At 32.0% G+C, this 23,572-nt stretch overlaps 1 protein-coding gene and 1 long non-coding RNA gene across 4 annotated transcripts; both read right to left on the reverse strand.

Annotated features, from left to right (window-relative positions):
* Nucleotides 1–9,548: 9,548 nt before the first annotated feature.
* LOC148760487 (uncharacterized) lies at nt 9,549–12,380 on the reverse strand. Its single transcript, XR_016023116.1, has 7 exons — nt 12,060–12,380; nt 11,484–11,792; nt 11,223–11,387; nt 10,676–10,739; nt 10,396–10,548; nt 10,052–10,316; nt 9,549–9,955 (listed from the first exon to the last, which is right to left on the reverse strand). It is a non-coding gene; the product is annotated as an uncharacterized LOC148760487 (long non-coding RNA).
* Nucleotides 12,381–13,031: 651 nt separating this feature from the next.
* On the reverse strand, nt 13,032–19,121 carry LOC148760488 (putative disease resistance RPP13-like protein 1). 3 transcript variants are annotated; one of them, XM_088802594.1, is made up of 5 exons: nt 16,736–19,121; nt 14,298–16,621; nt 13,929–14,011; nt 13,296–13,623; nt 13,032–13,117 (listed from the first exon to the last, which is right to left on the reverse strand). In XM_088802594.1, exons 1-2 carry the CDS (start codon nt 18,723–18,725, stop codon nt 14,355–14,357), a joined length of 4,257 nt encoding a protein of 1,418 aa, XP_088658720.1. In that variant the 5' UTR covers nt 18,726–19,121; the 3' UTR covers nt 13,032–13,117; nt 13,296–13,623; nt 13,929–14,011; nt 14,298–14,354. The 3 variants fall into 3 exon arrangements, with proteins under 3 accessions (XP_088658720.1, XP_088658719.1, XP_088658718.1); XM_088802593.1 differs by having other exon boundaries at nt 13,296–13,596; nt 14,298–19,121; XM_088802592.1 differs by having other exon boundaries at nt 14,298–19,121.
* Nucleotides 19,122–23,572: the final 4,451 nt, after the last annotated feature.

Genomic DNA, 23,572 nt, shown 5'->3' on the forward strand with positions numbered 1-23,572 from the left:
AAAATGAAATTGAAAATCTCAAATTTTAATTATAAATATGTCTTATTGTACGATGGGTAATACTTTTGTAGGTTAACAATTTTATATTTTTAAATAACCTAATAAAATGTAATCACTATTTTATTTTCTATTCTAACCATTCAAAAATTTATTGTGCTAACAAAAATAAATCTTATTTTCTTTATCAGATTTTGTGTGTGAAATGGTGTAGAGGAAACTCTGAAAAGTAAAAGTAACACTGGAAAATAATTGTTGTAAAAAGCATTCATGTCTTCGTGTCTGCCAGGGAGGATTTTTTTTTCTTAGTCAAAATAATACAATTTTAGTAATATTACTGATATCTCAATATAATTGAGATAAATAAATAAATAGAAATAACATAAATAGAGTCAAAATCAACGACACATTCAAAGTACAAAAAAAAAAAATCAAATCAGTACTTTTTTTTTTTGAAAAATAAATTTATTAACGCAAGATAGTCTAAATGGTATAACATGTTTTCAACCATAGAGATAAAAGACTTGTAGTAGCATAGCAAATCAAACTAGGGACACTTCCATCAAGTGTAGAAATATATTTGATCTATTAACACCAAAGTTAGTTAAAAAATCTGCAAAAGAATTAGTTACTCTGAAAGTGTGTTAAAGGAGTTCACTTTTGATTGTGAAAACAACACCATATATTTGGAAAACAAAAGGAAATTATGGGAGGAAAGGTAGAAGCAATCTATTTTTATCATTTCTTACTTATTTAATTTAGGTTGGTAAAATATGCCAAGAATTTGAAAAGCTATATCACGCGTTTGAAACCAATTTTATTTCTTATTGATGAATGCATCTTTCTTTTGGCTAATTGATAAATGCATCTTTCATGCTATAAATTAAATGCAATACATTTGAAGTGCATGTTTGGCCAAATTATGAACTAGTTACTTCATTCATTAGGCATCGAGTGAGAGTTTCCAAGTAGCTTCTTTGTCTCTCCTCATTCCCAAGTCTATGCTAAACAATAGTCTTCTCTCTCCCTCTCTCAAAAAAATTAAAAGCAAAAACCTCATTTCCTGAAAATGGCCTTTGGTAACATTCCTAACATATTAAGATGATAAGAGTTAGATATGAAACCTACTCATAACTTTATTTTTATATTACATTCAATTGTGATATTATATTTTTATTTTTAATCAAATAAATATTCATAATTAATGATTGCTTAATTATCATCGATCAAACTATCATTTGTCATTTTATATTCACATGTTGTTGGCATAAAATGTAAAAATATCATATAATTATATCATAATATCGTATCAATATATCATGTTATCATTCATTATATTGTGTCAGTATGTCATGTCAGTGTAATGTAATATAGAATGATAAGTAGTATTTTAACTAATAATAATTTGTCAACCATTAATTATACTGATTTATTTGGTTTCAAATACAAGTATGGTTAAATACCAATAATTAGTTATACCCAAAAAGAAATATAAATAATAAGAGTGGTGGTATTGTGTTATTGAAAATGCATTATAGTTATAAACAAATTAAATTTTTTATGTCATGTATAGTTTAATTATTTTTATAGCATCTGTGTTTAAGATTTTGAGGTAGAGTTTTCATTTTAAATATTAATGGCCTCGAGATGAATTAATGTGAAATCTTAAAAGATTGACGTAATTTATCTAAAAGAAATTTAAATTTTTAACTATAACATTTCATTAACAATGAATATAGATAACCCTAAGAAAATTTAAATGCCTGATTTCTCATAAATGGTATCAATAATAAATATAATAATTTTATAATTATTTATTTTTTACACATAGTTGGATAAGTGGAAATTTTAGCTTTTTTATGAAAAGATTTGTATTTAATATCTTTTTTTTTTGTAAGATTGGTAACAATTTTTGTTTTAATAATGACGTCAGTTCCACAATAAAAATTTAATTATCCTGTTGTTAATATGTTTGTACATATCAAGTCATATTTTATTAATTTTATGTGAACGAAATCATACTCTATTGTTTTATCATTAATTAGAAGAAATTGAATTTTATTACATTGGTAAAAGTTATTAATTTATCATTTTTAATTAAATTAGAAAATATAGTGATAAAATTACCTCCATTTAAAAATGAATGATAAATTTAATACACCATCTTAAATAGAATGGTAAATTTGAATCTTGTCCCTTTTAATAAAACAGCTACTTTTCTTTAATACATATCACTTGTATTCAAAGTTTGACACATCAATTTAATTTTACCAACAACAAGTTGATTTAATTGAAAAAGATTGAAAAAATTATTTATTTCAATGTAGGTGATCTTGTATTTAAAGTTTGATACATCAATTTAACTATCACCAACGATACGTCCACAAAATGAAAAAACAAAATCATTTGCCACGATATAATAAGTGATTTTTAATTTGAGTCTTATTAGTGATTTATCTTAATACTATCGAATGAAAATAGTAATTTCAAGTATCCTATCTAAAAGTTGAAGCAAAACATATTTGCTCCAAAGTTTTACCATGGAAAGATATTGTGTTAACCTGAAACAGTACCCCTAGATTCTAGTAAAATGTAATACATTGTAATAATTTATGGATATGTCTCATGATTGTATGACATGTAACACATTTGTAGGTTAAAACTTTTATCTTTTCTAACTTTTAGACAATCTAATAAAATGTAATAATTATTTTATTTTTATTTAATATAAAAAAAGTCTCTAAACAATTCAAAAAAATTTAAATTAAGTTTTTATATTTTTATTGTCTGCAATCAAGCATTGTATTTTTATTTTGAATCAAATAAGCTATTTTACTTTTATTTTGAGTAAAATAAGTCTTTGTACTTTTATTTTAAGTCAAATAAACTTTTATAATTAATGATTGATTTGATCAAAATGTTATTTATTATTTTATGTCACGTGACTTTGGCATGATAACATGACCATACGACATTTTTCACCTTTTACATCAATATCATGTCAATGTCATGTAAATTTAAAATGACAAGTGATATTTTAACTAATGATAATTAGTTAATAATTAGTTATAAGAGCTTACTTGATCTAAAATAAAAATATAAAAATTTGATGAAAGACAATAAAAATATAAAAACTTATCTAAATTTTCTTAAATAATTTAAAAATTTATTTGAGTATTGTACCTTTTATTTTCTATTCTAACCATTCAAATATATGTTGTTCAAACAAAAAATAGATTTTTTTTTATCAGAAATTCAGTCTAAAATGGAGCAGAGCTACCTATGAAAGACTCGAAGTAGAAGTAAAAAACAGAGAAATTCAGGAATCTTTTATGATGGACCCACACGACTTTGAAGTTAGAAAGCAAGTTGTAATTGTATTATACATTCCAAATTGAATTATCTTGGACAGCTAACAATGGTTTGTTCGGACCCCAACAACTGATAAAATTAAAATGTGATTAAAGGCATAATTGTTCAAGCAATTACGCACAGGATGACGAATTCAACAAGCTTTGACTCAAACAACTCTAACATAATGATACTATTTACAATATTTCTAAAGGGTACCCTATAATATAACGAAAGAGATTGGATGCTTGGTCATATGCCTTGCCGGCCATGATTTAAGAGATTATTTTTCATTTTTAATTTCCTTTTCTTTTTGACATAACAATCTAATGAGCTTTTTCTTTCTGACATCGTCATTGATGAGCTCAATTTTATGGTATTTATTAACCCAAAAATAGGAACTAATTATAGAAGAAAGCTTAGGGTCTATTTAGGTTAGAAAATGTTTTAATTTTTTATTTTTATTTACATTTCCAATGTAATCAACATAAGATAAGGTAAGTACTTAAATTTGAAAGTGTTAAAAAAATTAAAAAGTTGGCGAATCGTTTTTAAAAATATCTAATTTTATAGAACAAAAAAAGAAGATATTACTATTATTTAATTCATCATTTGTAATGTAACATAGAGATTAAAATTGAAAAACATTTTGTGCAACTCGAGGTCTCGCTTTCGTGATGAATACTTAAAGGCATTGTACTAGTACAAATATGTGAAGGTTTTTTTGAAAATAAGTAAATTTTCTCATTTGCAAAACTTCAACGTTATTTGTACAATTGAAATATCCTCTTGCAAAACCAAAATTGTGATAACATGCAAACCTTCCAGCGTTCTTTTAGTGGGGAGGGATTTGGGATTTCATTTCCTTGATTTGGGTCACCTTTGATACCCGACATGAAACAATAAGTTATGAAGCTGAGATTTTATTTTCTTATCTTTTGAATTTAAGCTTCCCATGAATTGCTAGTAAAGTATCTATTATGAAAATGGCTAAAAAAAACAATAAAAATAAAATCTAGAGAAATTAAACAAACAAAAAAAATACAAGAATTTACATAGTTCATTTTCTTGCCTACGTCAACGAAGTAAACAATTCTACTATTTAGAAATTAAAGTACAATAAAATTGATCTCTATAGTTCCCAAACCAACCCAAAATCTTTTGTATACCCTTTCTCAATAATCTCCCAAGAACACTCATAACTTCACAAGATTATACTCCCACATTATTCTAGCTCTATTTTAAAAAAAGGACAAAGGTACAAGGTGTTCCTTCATTAAGACTCCCAAAACACTATTGAGAATATTTGTCCTTGTGCCCATGTCCATCGACATTGAGAATATTTTAGAGATGGAACTTCCCTATGCATGTTTATTGGAGTGATATGTTTTAGCCTGTTCTAAATGTTTAAGATGCTCCCTTGAATATTAATTAAGTATAGGACGAAGAATCCAACAAGTTCTAATTGTATTTTAATATTTTAAAGCAGATTGGTCGTTTGGAGTCTAGCAACACTTTTAAAGAGTATATTTTTTAATGTACATTTTTATTAGATAAAATATACATAATTTTCAAATATTTAATTTGATAAAATAATTACATTTTTAGTTTTTTTAAAAATGGCTTCCTATTGCATCCTCTAATTGATTAAAAAAATACCACTTGGAAACAAATGGATAATGAAAAATGGTTCAACCTATTTCTTACATCCACAAAGGGAAACAACTCTACTACTATTGAGAAATTACGGTACACTAAAATATATGGTTTTCCAAACCAATTCAAAATTCTTTGTACACTTTTTCTCAATAACCTCTCAAGAACATTCACCCGAACCCACTAGCTCCATTTAAAGCAAAAGCCAAAGTTACAATGTGTTTCTACCCTAAGCTTCCAAAGCACTACTTACGTTTCTAAAGCTTAGAGATCTACTTTTATAATATAAAATGTCCAAATAAGAATAGAATTAAAACTCAATGTGGGATAAAAAATTTAAACCCATATAACTATTTGATATTGTGCATAAACAAAAATCTTAATCAAATAAAATTTAAAATTCTAGTCAACTTAAAATTCAAAAAAGAAAATTAATGCAGGATAAGGAGTTCTACTTGGCCATGTAACGAGGCCATTCAAGCAAAAGTTTATAAAATTAGGAGTTGAATCTGATATTATAGGTTGTTGAAGAAGGAAAGGACAGGTCTCTCCCTAAGTAGCCTTTCATAAGTCAAGAGCCAAATCAACATGGGGGTCCAGTAATTTTAGCTCAACTCATTGTTGTGAAAGGCCTGTATATCCGTAAGGAATCTGCAGGTTAATGGTCAAGGACTTTCAGTTTAGTTAAGTACAAAAATCATCACAATTTGTATTAGATATTTTTTTTGAAACTCAAATTTCAGGTGCAAATCATAATTATTGCTTAAGTCAATATATAAGTATTTGTTAAATTCAGTGAGTATGATACCATGATAGAATACATCTCACGCAGAGGCTGAATTTTACGCCTTGTGCTCTTTATCATTTTCAGATAAATCAAATGAAAGCAATGTTAGTTAAAAAAAAAAGAATCAATGATTGAAATTAAAATAGAGTTAAAAAAACAGAGTAAGAGGATAAACCCCATGATGAAGTGTATTCTTCAATTATGCTCTTCTGCCTTTCCCTTTTCTTTTTTTTTTTTGGTACATAATGCTCTTTTGCCTTTCAGAATAAAGGTAGGTCCAAAGGAGCTCATATGTTAAGCCACATTTTTGCTTCCAATGTCTGCCACGTCGACTGGGTTGACTGGATTTTGTTCAAGGTTTTGGGCTGTCGATCGAAGTGAATTTGGAGAGAGTTTTAGGGTTTGGGCTTAGGCTTGAAAGAAAAAAAAGAAGGGGGCTATGCATGTATCCATTGGTTTTTGGAGGGATTTCCATCAGTTTTACTCTTATCTTTTCAGCATCCTTGATGAATCCATTATTTTTAAAAAGAATCCTCTAATCCCTCCTTGAATCCAGCAATTATTGCTAAGATAGTATCCTTTTGAAATTATCCTTTTGAAGAGTGCCCCTGTTCATGATTACAGAACAACAATATCTTCCCGATGAAACGTAAAGGGAAAAGGCTAGTATAGTCATAAAGCAATTGAACTACCTTGAAGCGCACAACGAAGAGGAAGTTATATAGGAGAACTAAAATATGCAAAGCATATACCTATTTCATTGTTCTATAAACTTCCACGAGTTTGACTCACCCTTTCCACTTCAATTATATGTGGACATAATAGATGAGCAGCTTGCTGTAAAGTACCTCATCTCTAAAATCAAAATTAAGTTAGCACTTAGCCTCTCAGAGTGCCTGGAAAATGAAGGATAAATATATCATTTAGTAAAATAATAAACACTGATGTTATTATTAAATTTCAGTATAAAGCAGTTGTCTCTGCCTATACCCATGTGCTTGCGGTCAAAATGCACCTGCAAAACAATTCAAAAAACATGGCAAGGTCACATTCCCTGATAGATTGGGGAAGGAATCAGATTGAAGTGAAGATTAAATAAAATAAAATAAAGTTATTAGCAACAATATGTCAGTATTGATGAAAAAGGCATCAAAAAATCTAAGCCATAATGACACCTTCAATTCATTGGCAAATTGGCGTGTGTTGTGTGTGTATGCACATATTTACAGAAGAAGGATATGACCTATATGGAAATGAATCTTACGTTTACTGTTAATCAAGCATAGATAGGGAAACTACTATGAACCATATTTGAATTTTCATAAAGATTTATTTGATTTAAAATAAAAATATAAGAATTTAATTTAACGTAATAGAAGAGTAAAGACTTATTTAAATTTTTTTGTATAATTCAGGAGTTTTTTCGAACCTTACATCTAAAATAAATTATACTTGAAAGCTATCCTTACACTTCTAAAAAATGACAACAAAAATCTGATTGTAGGTATTAATTATTATATTCAATTATTAAAAAAAAAAACAAGATTGCATAAGAAAAAATAAAGAACAAAAATCCTTTGTTCTCACTTAGTATCCTTCTCATAATTTTTCACAAAATGTCAGTAAACTTTTTATGTTAACATCACTTTTAGTTAACATCAAAATTATCGATAGATTGGTATTTCTATTCCCTTATTTTTATGTCATCTAACTAATATTCTCTATTCTTCCTTTTCCTTAGATGAATTCTTTATTTCTTGATCACATGGATTGCTTCTTCCGAGCTCCTCTCAAAACTTTGTTGATTTTATTGTCATCTCCATTCTTCCTAAAAGCTAAAGATAAATCAACCTCTTTAGGCTATTCAACCTCATCCGCTCCTACCCCACTTAGACAACCAAAACTCCTCACCGTATCCTGCCATGCATATCATTAGCATCCATTTTCGTCCTATCTTTTCGGTCAATAATTTTTCTACATGTCAATTTACTTAATAATATATAACTACCATAATATTAAAAAGTGTCAAATACAAATTTTGATATACCAAAGTTAATACAATTTTCAAAAAATTTATAAATAAAATAATAACCTCAGTCACATTCGTCAACCCGCCCTACTTTTCAAAAAAAAAAAGAAGCACCCCCTTGGAGGCAGATTGAGGTGGAATCCATGGAGCAGCTTGGACTTTTTCCATCCCTACCTTTGAACCATAAATGAACATGCATGTAATCAACTTTGACACAGTGTATGTGGGCTATGTTGAACCCCTTACAACTGTTTTAAAAGAGAAAGGTTGGATTTGGTCTTGTTTAATTTCTTAGCAACATCTAAAGGAAATTAGAAACGTTTTAAATTGTTTTAGGATGGTGGCACTAGAAGGAGGAAAGAAAAACAGAACCTAAAAGTATGTCCCTTCAATCTGCAACATATAAAGAAAATGGTGGGGCTTTACTTGGGTGATTCCAAATTCAGTTGAATCCTTCATTAGATCTTTGGAAGATTGTTTTTATGGGAGTGCAAAAAAAAAATGAATAGTGGTATGTGGTGTTGCCTTGTGGTTCTTATGGCTGGTAAGGAATGATTCTATTTTTATCAAGAAGATTTGGGACAAGGAGGAAATTCTTTTCTTAGTGAAGATCAGATTGGGTGAGGGCAAGCGAAGGAATTGAGGCTATGGGTTGTGGAATGAACCGAAAAGATTTAAGTGTTGGTCTTTTATTGTTTCAATTCCTCCTTATGAAAGAGAATTAAAGTTTAATGTAGATGAACCGGCTTGAAGAAAATCAAAACTTGCTGATTGCGGAGGAGTCCTTGGAGATGATAAGGGTTCGATTATGGGCTGTTTTTGGTCCTCTTGAAATTCAAGAGTCCAATTATGCACAGTTGATGGTCATCAAGCAATCACTAAAGCCTTTTGCATCTTCACCGTGGGTGAGTTTCAAGAGCTTGATTATAGAACTTAATTCTAAGGGAGAACTTGCATGGGTTTGTAACAAGCAGATATGGAACCATCGACATATTTTTAAAAAGATTGATAGTTTGAAGAGAAAGAGCCAATATGTTTTTCACTCCATGAAGCTATTACATTTGGAGTTGAAAGAGCCAATATGTTTTTCGCTTGGTGGTAAGCCATGTTACTTCTGTTTTGAGTTGAAACTGCTTTTCTTCCATCATTCACAGTTCGGACAACATTGGCTAGGAATTAATGTGATGTAGCTGTCTCGTTTGTGGATTCTGTTATTATAACGTTTATGCTCCTGCATGGTGCTATTGGTTGTTGCTGATTTTTCATTGTAATGCTATATTTTGTACGGGGTGAGCGGGGTGATAGGTTGGTGGTTCTGTTTCCATTTAAGGTGATACGGTGCTTTGCTCTCTTAACTGTTACTGTTTTAAGAGTGCTTCTTGCTGCCTTTGTACTGATCTCTTAAATTTGATCAGCTTTTGTATACCTTTAATACTTAATAAAACCACCTATGAATGAGCAATATATATATACAAAGAAAAGCCCTATGGAAACATTATCCAAGGAAAGTATTGCCCATTGGAGGGCAATACAAAACTTTCCTATCAGTAGTTGGATGTTAAATCAGAGCCTTCTGCTTAGAGCAATGTGTAATGAAGGGATATGTTATGCATCAATAAAAGAAATGAGTTGGAAAGAATGAAAGCTTCTGACATAATTGCAGAATAGAACTGAATACAAAAATGTTTAAGCATTGAGATTCATACTTCATCACCAAGAAAAACTTAATTCTGGCCACTTATCCTGATATTCAACTTGGAAAGTACTTTAGATTACATCAAGCGTTTGAGAAAGTAGAAACCTCCTTTACTTCATACAGAACATAATATGAGAGATAGAAGAAAGGATTCTACAAATTTTAGCAAAAAAAGAGTATGAAATTCATCATACTACAAATGGGAAATACCATCGGTAGCTTCTTAACTTGAAATGTTGCAGAAACACTCGACACTGCTATGATGACAATATGAATTTGGTTTATACAGAAGGTCCTAGGTTACCCGATTTTACATGCTATCTTGCACCATTGATGCGAAGGAGGAAAGATTTCCCTTTTTGGGAAGGAACTGCTGCCTGAACAACTTGGAAACCACCATTGAATTTTGGGGGCTTCAGAATATAAAGTTTACTTCACCCTATCAAACAAGTTCCACAACATCAGGTTTTCATTTTGCAACAAGATTTCCTGGCAATAACTAAAACTTTTAGCTTTCTGTGTATAGGAACATTACCATTTTCATAGGAAGCTATGTTCCCTTTGGAGAATTGTTGTTCCCCTGACACTATCACTGCTGTTACTGCCAATATATCTTTATTTTCTCATCATTTACCAGAAATTGAGTATTCATTGGAATTGAGGTAGAGAATTTGGTATTTGCTCATTCAGCCCGACATATGGTCAATGTGCCAGGTGATAACAAGCATTGAAAGTGGAAGGAACCAAGGCAATGCCCACTTGGATAAGTTAACAGATCCGTTCTGCTCAAGCATAAGCCTCTGCAACTTAGAATTAACATCAAATTAAAATCAATGTTATAAATCTTTGGTTCATACAGAAGTGATCAAGTATTAATACCTAAGACCTGTCTTGAAATGATCCTGCAGGGAATGTTTTACCAACAATCTGAAAGAAATATGTTTCATAGATGATGGTAATGCCAAACATCTGTTCATTACCATGAGGGGTGTAATCTTTCGTTGTGCTCTTTTTTCTTTCATGGCTGAATCTCTGTGATGAAAATATATATAAACATAAAGCATTTGAACTACGTTGAAGCGCACAACCAAGAGGAAGTTATCTAAGAGAACTAAAATATGTAAAGCATCTGCCCATTCATTGTTCTATAAACTGCTACCTTCAAGATTAGCATTGTCTTACTGTCAACATTGTCTCACAAATCATGCAACATTCTAAAGTGCCTGCAAACAGCAACATATCAATTTTCACCTTTCCAATCTCAATATGAAGGTCCTGATTAATGTCATTTTCATGCAAAAACATAAAACAAATCGATAGGAGAGACAAGAACTACTCAAACTTCCAGATGGACAATAGAACATTAAAAGACTCTTGAAATTATTGAATAGAAAAATGCTTAAGCATTGTGATTCACACTTCTACATCAGTAAAAACTGAATTCTGGCCATTTTACCCTGATATGCAGCTTGAAAAGCACTTTAGATTAAATCGACCAGTTGACAAAGTAGAAACCTCCTTTACTTTGAAAACATAATATGAGAAAGAAGAAAGGATTCTACAAATTTTAGTAGAAACAGATAAGAGTACATGCAATGCATCAACTAAAAATGGGAAATACACATTTATAGCTTCTTAACTTGAAATATTACAAAAAACTTATGATGAGAATATCAATTTGGTTTGTACAGGAGGTCCCAGGTTACCTGATTTTACATTCTTGAGGCAGTCAGTGGCTATCTTATCATTTATGCTTGCACCACTGCCGCAAGGGAGGAAAGATTCCCCATTTAGTGAAGGAACTGCTATCTGAACAATTTCAAACTGCCATTGAATTTTTAAGGGCTACAGAATATAAAGTCTACTTCATCCTGTCAGACAAATTCCACAACATCAGGTTTTCATTTTGCAACATGATTTCCTGGCAATAACTAAAACTTTTAGCTTTCTGTGTATAGGAACATTACCATTTTCAAACTATGTTTCCCTTTGGGAAATTGTTGTTCCCCTGACATGGTCACTGCTATTGTTGCCAATACATACTTTAATTGCTCATCATTTATCAAAAATTGAGTACTCATTGGGATTGAGGCAGAGATTTTGGTGTTTGCTCATTCAACCCAGCATATGGTCAATATGCTGGGTTATTACAAGCATTGAGAGTGGCAGCAACAAAAGCAATGCCCACTTGGATAAGTAATGACATTCCCATTTTAGTGTCTTCCCAGACCAGTTTGTTTGCTCCTATTGCTGGTACAAGCCTCTGCAATTTCCAACTGAAACCAAAATTACATATCATATTAATCTTCTGGCATAAAACAATATACCAATCATTTAATATGTTTGAAACTAATCTTGAAATGATTCTGCAAGAAATTTTAATAAGAAGTCATTGAAACCAATATGATTTGCAGACATAAAAATTTAAAAGAATTAACAGATCCATTCTGTTCAAGCATAAGCCTCTGCAACTTAAAATTAACATCAAATTAAAATCAAAGTTATATATCTTGGTTCGTACAGAAGTGACCAAGTGTTAATACCTGAAACCTTTCTTGAAATAGTCCTGCAGGGAATGTTTTGCCAGCTGTCTGAAATAAATATGTTTCATAGACGATAGTAATGCCAAACATCTGTTCCTTACCATGATGAAATTAATAAACAAAATTCTCCAGCTTTTAGTAAACATTCCGATACAATAGTTACAACTAAAGTTTATTTCCCTTTACTTAAACTTCTGGTGAATGACCAAAAATACATATGAAGAACAAACGAATATATAAGCATTTAGAAAAACAAATTAAACCATTGAAATCAGCTACAGCAACTTCTCATCTTGATTGTTCTTTTAAAATGATGGCAGACATTGAATCTATATATATATCGAACCTGGAGAGAATTATCTGAAAGTTCCAATAACTTGAAATTAAACCATTTTTCTCCATGATGGAAGACAGAAGTTTCTCAATTCTGCAAAAACATATACTCTTTCCTAAGAAAATGAGCTTTGGAAATGCTTGTCCAAAATTTAGTAAGCAAGAGTCTATTAGTAGTTATGCTTAAAATTGAATCTTTGGTTTTGTTCACTTCAATTTAGATGAAACAAAAAATGAGAAACATTTAACTAGCTCATCTGATCTAAGCATTTAAAGCAAATCTGAATACTTCTATTCCTTCTCTGCCATTGGTCTCATGATTCCTCAACATTGGCTAAGCCAGACATTCAACAAAAAAGTATGGCAGAGAAACTGAAATATGCAAAATAATAGCAGGAAAAAGGTTGAAAACTTGGGTTTTGGTTATTCTTCATATAAATCTTAATGCTGAGATATAGAGATCTCAGTGTGTGTATAGATTTCACCTTTTGTCCATCATCTCATGGTTGTACATGTCTACCATTGTGAACATAAAATTTCAAATGGATTATCCTGAATGTAATTAGATATTTCCAAATTGACATACCTTGGTCTAATCATAATCGACCTTCTCTTCTTAAGGGATGAACCATCTTCCTATTTTCTCTTTTGGATCACACCAGGGAATATGCAATCTGCTCATATAGCGGCGATTTTGGACCATTCTCATCTTTATACTTTTTGCACTGTTGAGTTTGTCAAATAATCAAGGAGAATATTAGCATTCATTCAGGATGATGGCATAATTATTGGACAAACAAATAGTACTATTAAGGAGGTATCAAGGACAAAATAATTAACAGAAAATTCAATAGATAAACCCTGTTTTTCTACAACAAAGAAGCACAAAGAGAAGTTAAATACCTGGAGGCATATTCTTCCCACCAATGTACTACATTCAAATTAAAGTTTACATTTTCAGAGTTGGGATGCTTTGGGCGAAGAAGTAGTTCCCCTGATCCGCAAATTAATCAATGTAGCTTCTGGGTGACACTGTATAGATCATGTACTGTAGTGCCAGAAGTTGAGGATACGCCAAGATAGCAAATGTTTCAACTATAGCCAAGGAAGCTTCTATATTAGCTCAATGCAATTTGCTAGTCAATTGTCAAGACATTGTCTGTGCAGATAGCTGCAATGGGACTTCTTTTCTGTTCTTCTAAACCTATTTGATTCAAGATTTATATCAATCCTATCAAGAAAATAAGAAACGTAAATGAATAGATGAACAATAAGGTGAAAAATACAACTAAGCGCTAGCTTAACTTAAGAATACAAACTAGTCTAGGAGAATAAGTCCTTACATAGTGTCCTTAAACTAGCAAAGTATTCAATAATGCCATTACACCAGATAAGGATTCGTTCTCTCCTTGTAAATTTTTCTTTCTTTCATTTTCAGCCTTTCATTCTTTTCCATCTTGCTAGAGCATGCAGTGGGCTTCAAAAGGAAAGCATACTGAAATTTGAAAAAAAGGGGGGGAGGAATTATGTATATACCTGATCCTGATCTATTTGAATTTAGGTAATGTACTGCTACCATAAGCATTGTCACAGATCACTCATCCTCAATGGTAGTGTGCCTGTAAAATGAAGAAAATGAGATCAGTATAACTTTTTTTTTCCCTTTTTCTCTAAGTTCAGCAGCCTATTGTAGATTGGGTGCTCGAGCTTAATTCCAAAACAAAACTCAAAACTTGGTTCAAGTTTTATCAACTTTCATTTATGTAAACTCAAACTTGACTTGAAAAAGTAATTAAGCTACTTAAACTCAATTCGCTTTAACTAGATTTGTAAACAGTATTGAACTAACGAACCTATAGTAATTATGAAAATAGAGCACTTGAACACTTGAATTAATAAAGATACCTGATTTCTGGGCGAACCTCCGTTTACCAACACAAACCATTTCAAATTTGATTTTTCTCACCATATGTCAATGTGAGGTACGTGGGCAACATTGGGCCACTCATCCTCCTCGCATCGTTGTTTTAGCAATGGAGAATCATAAATTTGTAGTGTCAAAAGTGAGGGAAGCATTTCCTTACTCGGAAGGAATTTGAGCTTGGGGCAATGTGCGATGCGCAATGATTCGAGAGAGGTGAGATTTTGAAAGCCCTTGGAGGACAAAATTTCAAGGTTGGGAAAATGTTTGATGGAGAAAGAGGTGAGAGAGGGGGGCAGAAGCATTTCTTCATGAGGGAATGACGCCACATCTAGTGAAGCACCGTGGATGCAGAAATGCTTAAGAGAGGTGAGTTTGTGCAAACCCCACTCGATTACTGACTTGCAGAAATTGGGCTGCGAGATTTCAAGTGAAATGAGATTGGTAGGGAACCCCTCTTCTGGAAAAGATACCACACTTGGACAATCATATATCACGAATTCTGCAAGAGAGACAATGTTGTGCATGTGGTTGGGTAAGGCCTCGAGCTTTTCACATCTCATAAGATAGAACTCTCTGAGTTTGGGGGTTAACAATCCACTTCCTGGGAAAGAAATCAGATTTGGACAACCACAAATACAGACCTCCTCAAGATGGTTGAGATTGTCGAATCCACGAGGTAAAGATCTAAAATTTTCACAAAACTCGATATCAATCTGTTTAAGAGAAGAGTTGTCCTCAATTTCAGGTGCTATGGATTCTAGAGATGGGCAATCTTCGATAGAGAGGTATTTCAGCCCCTCGGGTAACTTGCCATTGGATAATAAGGAAGCTAACTTTTTTTCACAACCATAGATGGTTACACGTTGAAGATCAACAGGTAAGTCGCCCCTTGCGGATAAAGATATCAAAGACTGACAAAATCCAATAGTCAATTGCTCTATGCTGATATTTTCTCTTTCATCCAGCAAGTACTGTAAATTCTCACAATCAACAATGGATAAACTTATAAACTTTAACGGTAACTCGCGCCTTGCGGATAAAGATATGAAAGTCTTACAATCTCTAATTTCCAATTTCTCTAGAAAAAATGTGCCGTTGATACTGACATTTTCTCTTTCATCCAGCAAGTACTGTAAATTCTCGCAACATCTAATGGTTAAACTTCTTAAATTTGCAGGCAAATTTCCCTTTGAAAATGAAATCAATCTTGGGCATCTTTCAATTTGTAGCACCGTAAGGGATGTGTAGCTGTGTAGGCTTTTTGATAGCCTTTCTAGCCTTTCACAATCAGAAATACCCAAATCTACAATATTGCGAGGGATTCCCAATTGCATTTGCTCTTCCTTTTCGTCCTCAACCCCTATTGAAGCAAGTTGTGAACAATTCTGAATTTTCAAAAAGCGAAGAGCCGACGGATATGCTGAGCATCCTTCCTGGTTCTGCCATGAAGAAATTAGTTCCTCACATTTACCTATAGAAAGAGATTCTGCTTTTCTCAACCCTAACATCAGATCTCTTGGACAAGTGAATTTCGAAATGTTTGAAAGGGAGACACTTTTCATGAGTGAGCCAAAATTTGTAAAACTCGTACCCACCACCTCTTGGCATTCTTCAATTTTTAACTTGCACAACTTTGTAAGGCTAGAGAGTGAAACTACCAGTTGCTCACATTCACGAACCTCAAGTTTCTTCAATGAAGGAGGACAAGTAGCTAGACTTCTCAGTTTTTGACATCGAAGAATCACAAGTTCCTCCAAAGAACGAAGACGAGTAGGTAAACTTCCTAACAACTTGGGACAATCTGAAATGGAGAGCAAGCGGAGTTGTTGGAACACATCTCCGTCAACTTCACAAGGATCCCATTCCTGCCATTCAGGCATGTTATAAAAAAATAATTCCTCTAATTTTGGAAATGCAATTGACGCATTTTCTCCAAAAAAGTTAGAACCCACAACAGTCACCTTATTCATGTTCTTGATAAAAAGGGATTTTAGCAGTGGTACTTTTCCAATTGCTGGTAATGATGTGCAATTTGGACAATTATCCAACTCCAAATGTGATAGCTTTTCAAATGAAGGATCTCCTATCCAATTTGGGAATGCTTTACCTCCGTAATGTTGGATGGTGAGCCTTTCAAGCATTGCATGTGGTCGGAGTGAATTCAACACGTCCATGTGAAATTGAATTTCTTCTACTGCAAAAGCGTCACGGGAGTACTTCCATTCCAAAGTTAAATCAGAAAGGTTTGACTTATTACATAACCCAGCCACCGCTGCATCTTGAGCTTTGACAATGTTCTCCAATCCTGAAATAAGAAGTCCACCCTTAAGATTAGACAATTTCTCCATCTCCTGTATCTGAAGGCCATTATCTCGACTCACAACAAATCTTGTCAATGTTTGGAGGCTGGTTAGCTCACCAATTCCCATCGGCATCCTTATTTGTGAATTTGCACCAGTAAAATCAAGATGCCTTAGGTTAATTAAATCTCTCATTTCTAAAGGAAACTCCTCAAGAGCTTTACACCCCCACAAAATCAAAGTCTCTAAATTGTAAAGTTTGCATATTGAATCAGGTAGAGTTTTGATTGGAGTGTGAGAAAAATTGAGATAACGCAGATGTATCAAATCTCCAAAAACATCAAGTAACTTGGTCAAGTGATACCCTTCTAAAGAAAGCACCCTTAAGCATTTCAATTTTGACAACAAATCAAAGAGAACTTGATTAGATATATAGCAATACTCTTCATCTGGCATCTTCAACGGTAAGAAGGTTCTTAAATGCTCCATTCCATTAACGATTCGAAATTTTTTAATTCCATCCCTCCGACCACCAATGTAAGATGAGTGGCGAGCATTATTGGAAATGTCCAATTCCTTGTCACCCTCCACTCTAAAGCATAAATCTTTGGCGATTGATTGAGCCAAATCATTAATAAGATCATGCATTACATATCGAGACTTATCCTGATTGGATCTTTCAAAAAATGATCTCGATACAAGTTCTTGAAAGATCTCCTGACCCAAATCTTCATTTCTATTCACAGCTCCCACTCGTAGAAAACCTTCTGCCATCCATAACCAGACTATTTCTGTCTCAGTAAATTCATAATCTTTGGGGAGTATGGCACAGTAAGCAAAACATCGCTTTAGATGTCGAGGAAGATGATGATAGCTTATTCGTAAAGCTGGAATTATGTTACTTCTCTCTTCTGGTAAATTCCAAATCTCACTTTCCAGTATCCATTTCCATGCATCAAGGTCCACCTTATTGCGCAAAAGGCCTCCAATGGTCTTAGCTGCCAAAGGCAAGCCGTTGCACTTCTTCACAATCTTTCGACCAATTTCTTCTAAATTCGGATGCCTACTGAAATCGTTTGCTCCTAATGCATGGTGAGTTAATACAGAAAGGCAATCTTCATCTGACAACTTTTGCAGCTTGTGATCAGCTGGGATAGTTCTCGTCATCGATGAAACACTTTGTTCACGAGTCGTCACAATAATTGTAGTTCCTTTCCCAAAGGGGGCTATTAGGAGAGTCCAATCATTATAGATTTGATGCCAAAGGTCATCCAAAATGAGAAGTAGTCTTTTTCCAGACAACCTCTGCTTCAATTTTATTTGAAGATTATTCAAATCAGCTCCAGCATCAGGAGATTCATGGCCAATTGATGACAAAATTGATTTGGTTATATCTTTGATATCAAAAATTTCAGAAACGCATACCCATGCTTTGAGATCAAAATAATCATTCACCTGATTGTCATTGTAGACAAGCTGAGCAAGAGTTGTCTTGCCAATCCCTCCCATGCCAACGATGGGAATCACACAAATTTCAACAACATTCCTATTTGAAATCAATTCAAAGATTGCTTCTTTGTCATTTGCCCGGCCGTAGACTTGAGTTTCAGTCACCAAGGAAGTGGTTGGAGGCCTTTCTATTGCTCTTTTAGGCCTCCCACCAACATTTTCAGTCAAAGCCAAGGCACTCCTTCGTTCTGCTAACTCTTGAAATCTAGTGGTGATCTCTTTTATCATGGACATCATTTCGGTATTAGATGAGAAATTATAACTGAAGCAAGTATGAAGGAACTTTTGTAACTTACTTGACCTGTATTGATGCTCCCTCGTCAAATTGCGTCTCAAAGCTTTAGTAGCAAACTCATCCAATACATCATCCGCATCGTATGCCAAGTGTTGGAGCTCGGTCAACCATCTCTTCACATGCCGATCCTTCACGTGCTTCTCCTCGGCATCATCTAGCACTGCTTGAATACCGGGCAATATGTTTTCCCACTTGCGGAGCTCCTCGCGAACTTGCTTCTCGGTTACAACATTGAGGAATTCAGCTAACTTACTGAACAACGCATCAAAGAACGCAGCTAGAGCAGCTTCTCCGATTACAGACATGGCTTCTGACTTTGGAAAAACAGAGAGAAATTGTGTGTGAAATGGAGCAGAGGTAACTCTGAACGACAAGAAAAACAGAGAAAATGGGGAATCTTTTACAGTGCAGCTACTAAAACGCAGCACTGCTAAAAGTCGTTAAAGGCACAACAATTGTTAAAGGTAATAAACGCAGATAGAGATGCTATTGGGAAAAGAGACGGGTAAAGTAATAAGCTTTCTTTTAACTTTTTAATTTTTTATTGAAATTTCCAAGTAATTGTTTAGTAAAAAGCTGGAGGAACCTTGTACCAAACTTTGATAGAGAAAATAGCTTTGGTTATTAGTACATGATCATCCAAGATATTAGCTAAGTATAGGACAAAGAAATTGTTTAAATTTAATTACTGGGCGTTTAGAAATGAGGAAGATATTAATTAGGAGTGTCAGTGTCATGTCCTATAACCAAAGTCACTAATCTGACAAAAAAATGTAGTTTTTAAGAGTCAAAATGTGGTGTCATTTTCATTGTTCATCTTCTCCTCCACTCCACAATGTAATTTTCAATTACAAGTAAAATATGGTTAAATTTTAGCTTTCAAAAATAATCATGTTTATTTAAAATAATAATAATAATAATTTATACCCAATAAGGAAATCCAAATAATAAGTTGCGAATTGAAAATGTATTATTGTTATAAACAAATTCAATTTTTTATCTCAATGTGTAATACTTATCTCAATAAGTAAAATATGATAATTGCATCTTTCATGCTATAAATTAAATCTAATATTTTGAAGTGCATGGTTTCATTTGCTGTGATTGAAATATGGGAAGTTTATTAGGTATTGAGTGAAAGTTTCCAAGTAGCTTCTTTGTGTCTCTTTATTTTCTAAGTCCATGCTAAAGAATGGTCTTCTCTCTCCCCCTCCAAAAGCAAAAGCCTCTTTTCCTTGGAAATGACCTTTTCTACCATTCCAAGATGATGGAGTTAGGTATGAAAACCTACTCATAAATACTTTGTATACTACCTGATTAAAAATGAAAAAGAAAAAGAAATTTGCCTTCTATTCTGCCATCCATATTATACTTCGTATAATTAAAATTTTTTTAAGTATTATGCCATCCAAGATTTTAATTAAATATAGGATAAAGAAATTATTTAAATTTGATTATTGGATGCTTATAAATTAAGGAAGTTATTAATTAGGACTGTCGGTGGAATGCCTGTAACCAAAATCACGAGTGAAACACTATAGAATTTATGAGTTGAAAAGTAAAGAATAGTCGACAAAGTATGGTCTCATTTTTATTTGGGAAGAACTCTCATTCTCACTTAAGCTTTTCTGTTCATTTCTTTTCTCTTCGTAGTTTCCTTACCTTTGCTGCGTCGGTGGGATGTCCTTTCAAAAGTCACAAGTCTCACAAGAAAGTATAGTCTTTTCATTTGTTTATCTTGTCCTCCACTTCATGACGAAATTTTCAATGATCACTTCTTTTTTTTTTTTTTGATAAAAGGTGAATTTCATTCATTAATAATCATCAAGACAATTTCAATGATTATTTAAAAATGATTAAATTCTATTTTTTAGCAACAATAAATTTTATTTAAATACCAATAATTAGTTATACCAAAAAAAATAGCAATAATAAGAGTGGTGGTATTACGTTCTTGAAAATGTATTGTTGTTGTAAATAAATTAAATTTTTTATTTAATGTGCAATTTCATCATTTTTTTAACATTTGTGTTTAAAATTTTGAGATGGAGTGTTCATTTTATATATTAATTTTGGACTCAAGATAAATTTAATAAAACGGTAAATTTAATCCATTCAAAAATGAGTGATAAATTTAATCTATCATCTTAAATCGAACCGTAAATTTGAACCTTATCCTTTTTAATAAAGCGGTTACTTTTTTTTAATACACATCACTTGTATTCAAAGTTTGATACATCAGTTTAGATTCACCAACAACAAGTTGATTTAGTTATTGAAAACGGATCAAAAAATTATTTGTTTCAATGTAAGTGATCTTGTATTCAAAGTTTGATACATCACTTTAACTTTTACCAACTATAGGTCCACAAAATAAAAAAATCGTCTCTCTCGATATAAGTCATTTTTAATTTGAGTCTTGTTAGTAATTTATCCTAATGCTATCTAATGAAAAAAAGTAATTTCCAGCATCTTATCTAAAAGTTGAAGCAACTTATTTGCTTCAAAATTTTCACATGGAAAGATATTTTGTTTACCTGAAACATGCCCATAGATTCTAGTAAAATATAATACATTGTAATACATTATGGAAATGTCTCGTTGTACGACGGGTAATACATTTGCAGTAGGGTAAAACTTTCTCTCTTTTATATTATTTGAGTATTATATTTTTTATTTTCTATTCTAATCATTCAGATATATGTTGTACTAACAAAAAATAGATTTTTTTTATTATAAATTGAGTGTGAAATGGGGCAGAGCTAATATGAAAGAGTTGAAGAAGAAGTAAAAATCAGAGAAATTCAGGAATCTTTTACGATGGATCCACACGGCTTTTGAAGTTAGAAGGCAGGGTAGAATTTATGTATGAATTTGATTCCCACAAAGCACCTTTTCTTGGTGATTTCTATATTGGAAAAGTTGAAACAAGGAAACTGTATTAATATCCAATTTCCTATTGATAAATGCATCTTTCATGCTATAAATTAAAGTTGAAGTGCACGTTTGGCCAAATTATGAACTAACTACTTCATTGATTAGGTACTAAATGAACGTTTCCAAGAAGCTTCTTTGTCTCTAAAGAATGGTCTTCTCTCTCTCTCTCTCTCTCTCTCTAAGCAATTTAAAGTAAAAAATCTCTTTTCTTTGGGCATGACCTTTTATAACATTCTGAAAAAATAAAATGACTCAAAAAGAAGAAGTCAGAAAATCTTAATGAAAAAGAGAATCAGGGAAACCTATTATGTTTAGTAGGTATTAAATGAAAGTTTCCAAGTAGCTTCATTATCTCTCCTCATTTTCCAAGTCAATGCTAAAGAATGGTTTTTTTTCTCTCTCTCTCTCTCACAAAGCAATTTAAAGCTCTTTTCCTTGGAAATGACCTTTTGTAACATTCCTAGCAAAAACCTACTCATAAATACTTTGAATACTACTAGATTGAAAAAAAAAATCATAATATTTGAAAATATTTTTAAATTATTTAAAAATATTAAAATAAATATTTATTTTTATATTATATTCAATTAAGTTATTATCTTTTATTTTTTATTAAATAAGTATTTATAACTAATAGTTAATTAATTACTATCGATCAAAATATAACTTTCATTTTATATTCACATAGTGTTGAGATTGAGGGTAAAAATAATGCCATGTTATCATTTATTATATCATGTTAGTACGTCACATTAATATAATATAATATAAAATAATAAGTGATATTTTAATTAATAATAATTTATCAATTATTAATTGTAAAGATTTATTTGATTTAAAATAAAAGTATAAATTTTTTTAATAATTTAAATTTTTTTAAAATATTACAACATCCAAAATATTAATTAAGTATTAGACAAAGAAATTGTTTAAATTGAAGAAGATATTTGTCAAACCCTGTTCTATAAAATAATTATGACATCATTTACATGCTCAATAGAATGTTTGTATATTTAGGAAGTTCGAGAAAATCGTTAAAAGACGATATTGCCCCTAATGGTACCATTAAGTCGATTAAGCCTCGAACTAGTTCAAATAGGAATTTTAAGGTGAAATTAAGAGTTTCACAGTTCAGGGATGACTCAAAATGGCAATTCGGAGTTCGAGCATCAATTTGGAGTCAAATCGAAATTTTCACTATCTAAGGGTAAAATGGTCATTTATCACCTGGAGACAAAATGAAAATTTTTAGAAAAGATTTTTTTGGCCCCATTTGACTTATTGGAGTATGATTTGAGGTTTAGAAGTGAAAAATTTTAATTCTGGGTGTTTTTGGAGTATAAGGGCAAAAACGGTAATTTTATCGCCCCGGGAGCAAATCGGTAAATTTTTACCCCCAACACTTGTCAAGACCAAGGGATTTTATTCATCATGGAAATGGATAAACATGAGAAATGTGTGGTGGATAATTAAAGAATTAAAAGTCAAATATTTAAAATTTAAAATCAAATATTTAAGGTGAAATTAAGAGTTTCACAGTTCAGGGATGACTCAAAATGGTAATTCGGAGTTCGATGATCAATTTGGAGTCAAATCGAAATTTTCACTATCTAGGGGTAAAATGGTCATTTGCCACCTGGAGACAAAATGAAAATTTTTAGAAAAGATTTTTTTGGCCCCATTTGACTTATTGGAGTATGATTTGAGATTTAGAAGTGAAAAATTTTAATTCTGGGTGTTTTTGGAGTATAAGGGTAAAAACGGTAATTTTATCACCCCAGGAGCAAATCGGTAAATTTTCACCCCCGACACTTGTCAAGACCAAGGGATTTTATTCATCATGGAAATGGATAAACATGAGAAATGTGTGGTGGATAATTAAAGAATTAAAAGTCAAATATTTAAAATTTGAATCAATAAGAAAATGCCATGTGTCATGCTTTTATTATTTTATTGTTTCTTTATAAAAAGGCATAAAAATCAGCCCATTTCTCCCATAATGGCCGGCCAAACCAGAAGAGAAGAGAAACCAAGGAAGAACAAACCATAGGTGGGGAAAATCAAAGAGAAAGTGTTGGAATTCAATGATTTGATCAAACAAAGGTAAAATTTCTTTGATTTTGCTAGTGATTTACCTTACCCATGCATTTCTCCTTAGTTTCCATGGTTGGATTGTATGTTTTAATGGAGAAATCATGGCTGGCCGAATGGGTTT

This window comes from Theobroma cacao, chromosome 10 (assembly GCF_053813885.1).
Source record: "Theobroma cacao isolate CCN51 chromosome 10, ASM5381388v1, whole genome shotgun sequence".
Classification (NCBI taxonomy): domain Eukaryota; kingdom Viridiplantae; phylum Streptophyta; class Magnoliopsida; order Malvales; family Malvaceae; genus Theobroma; species Theobroma cacao.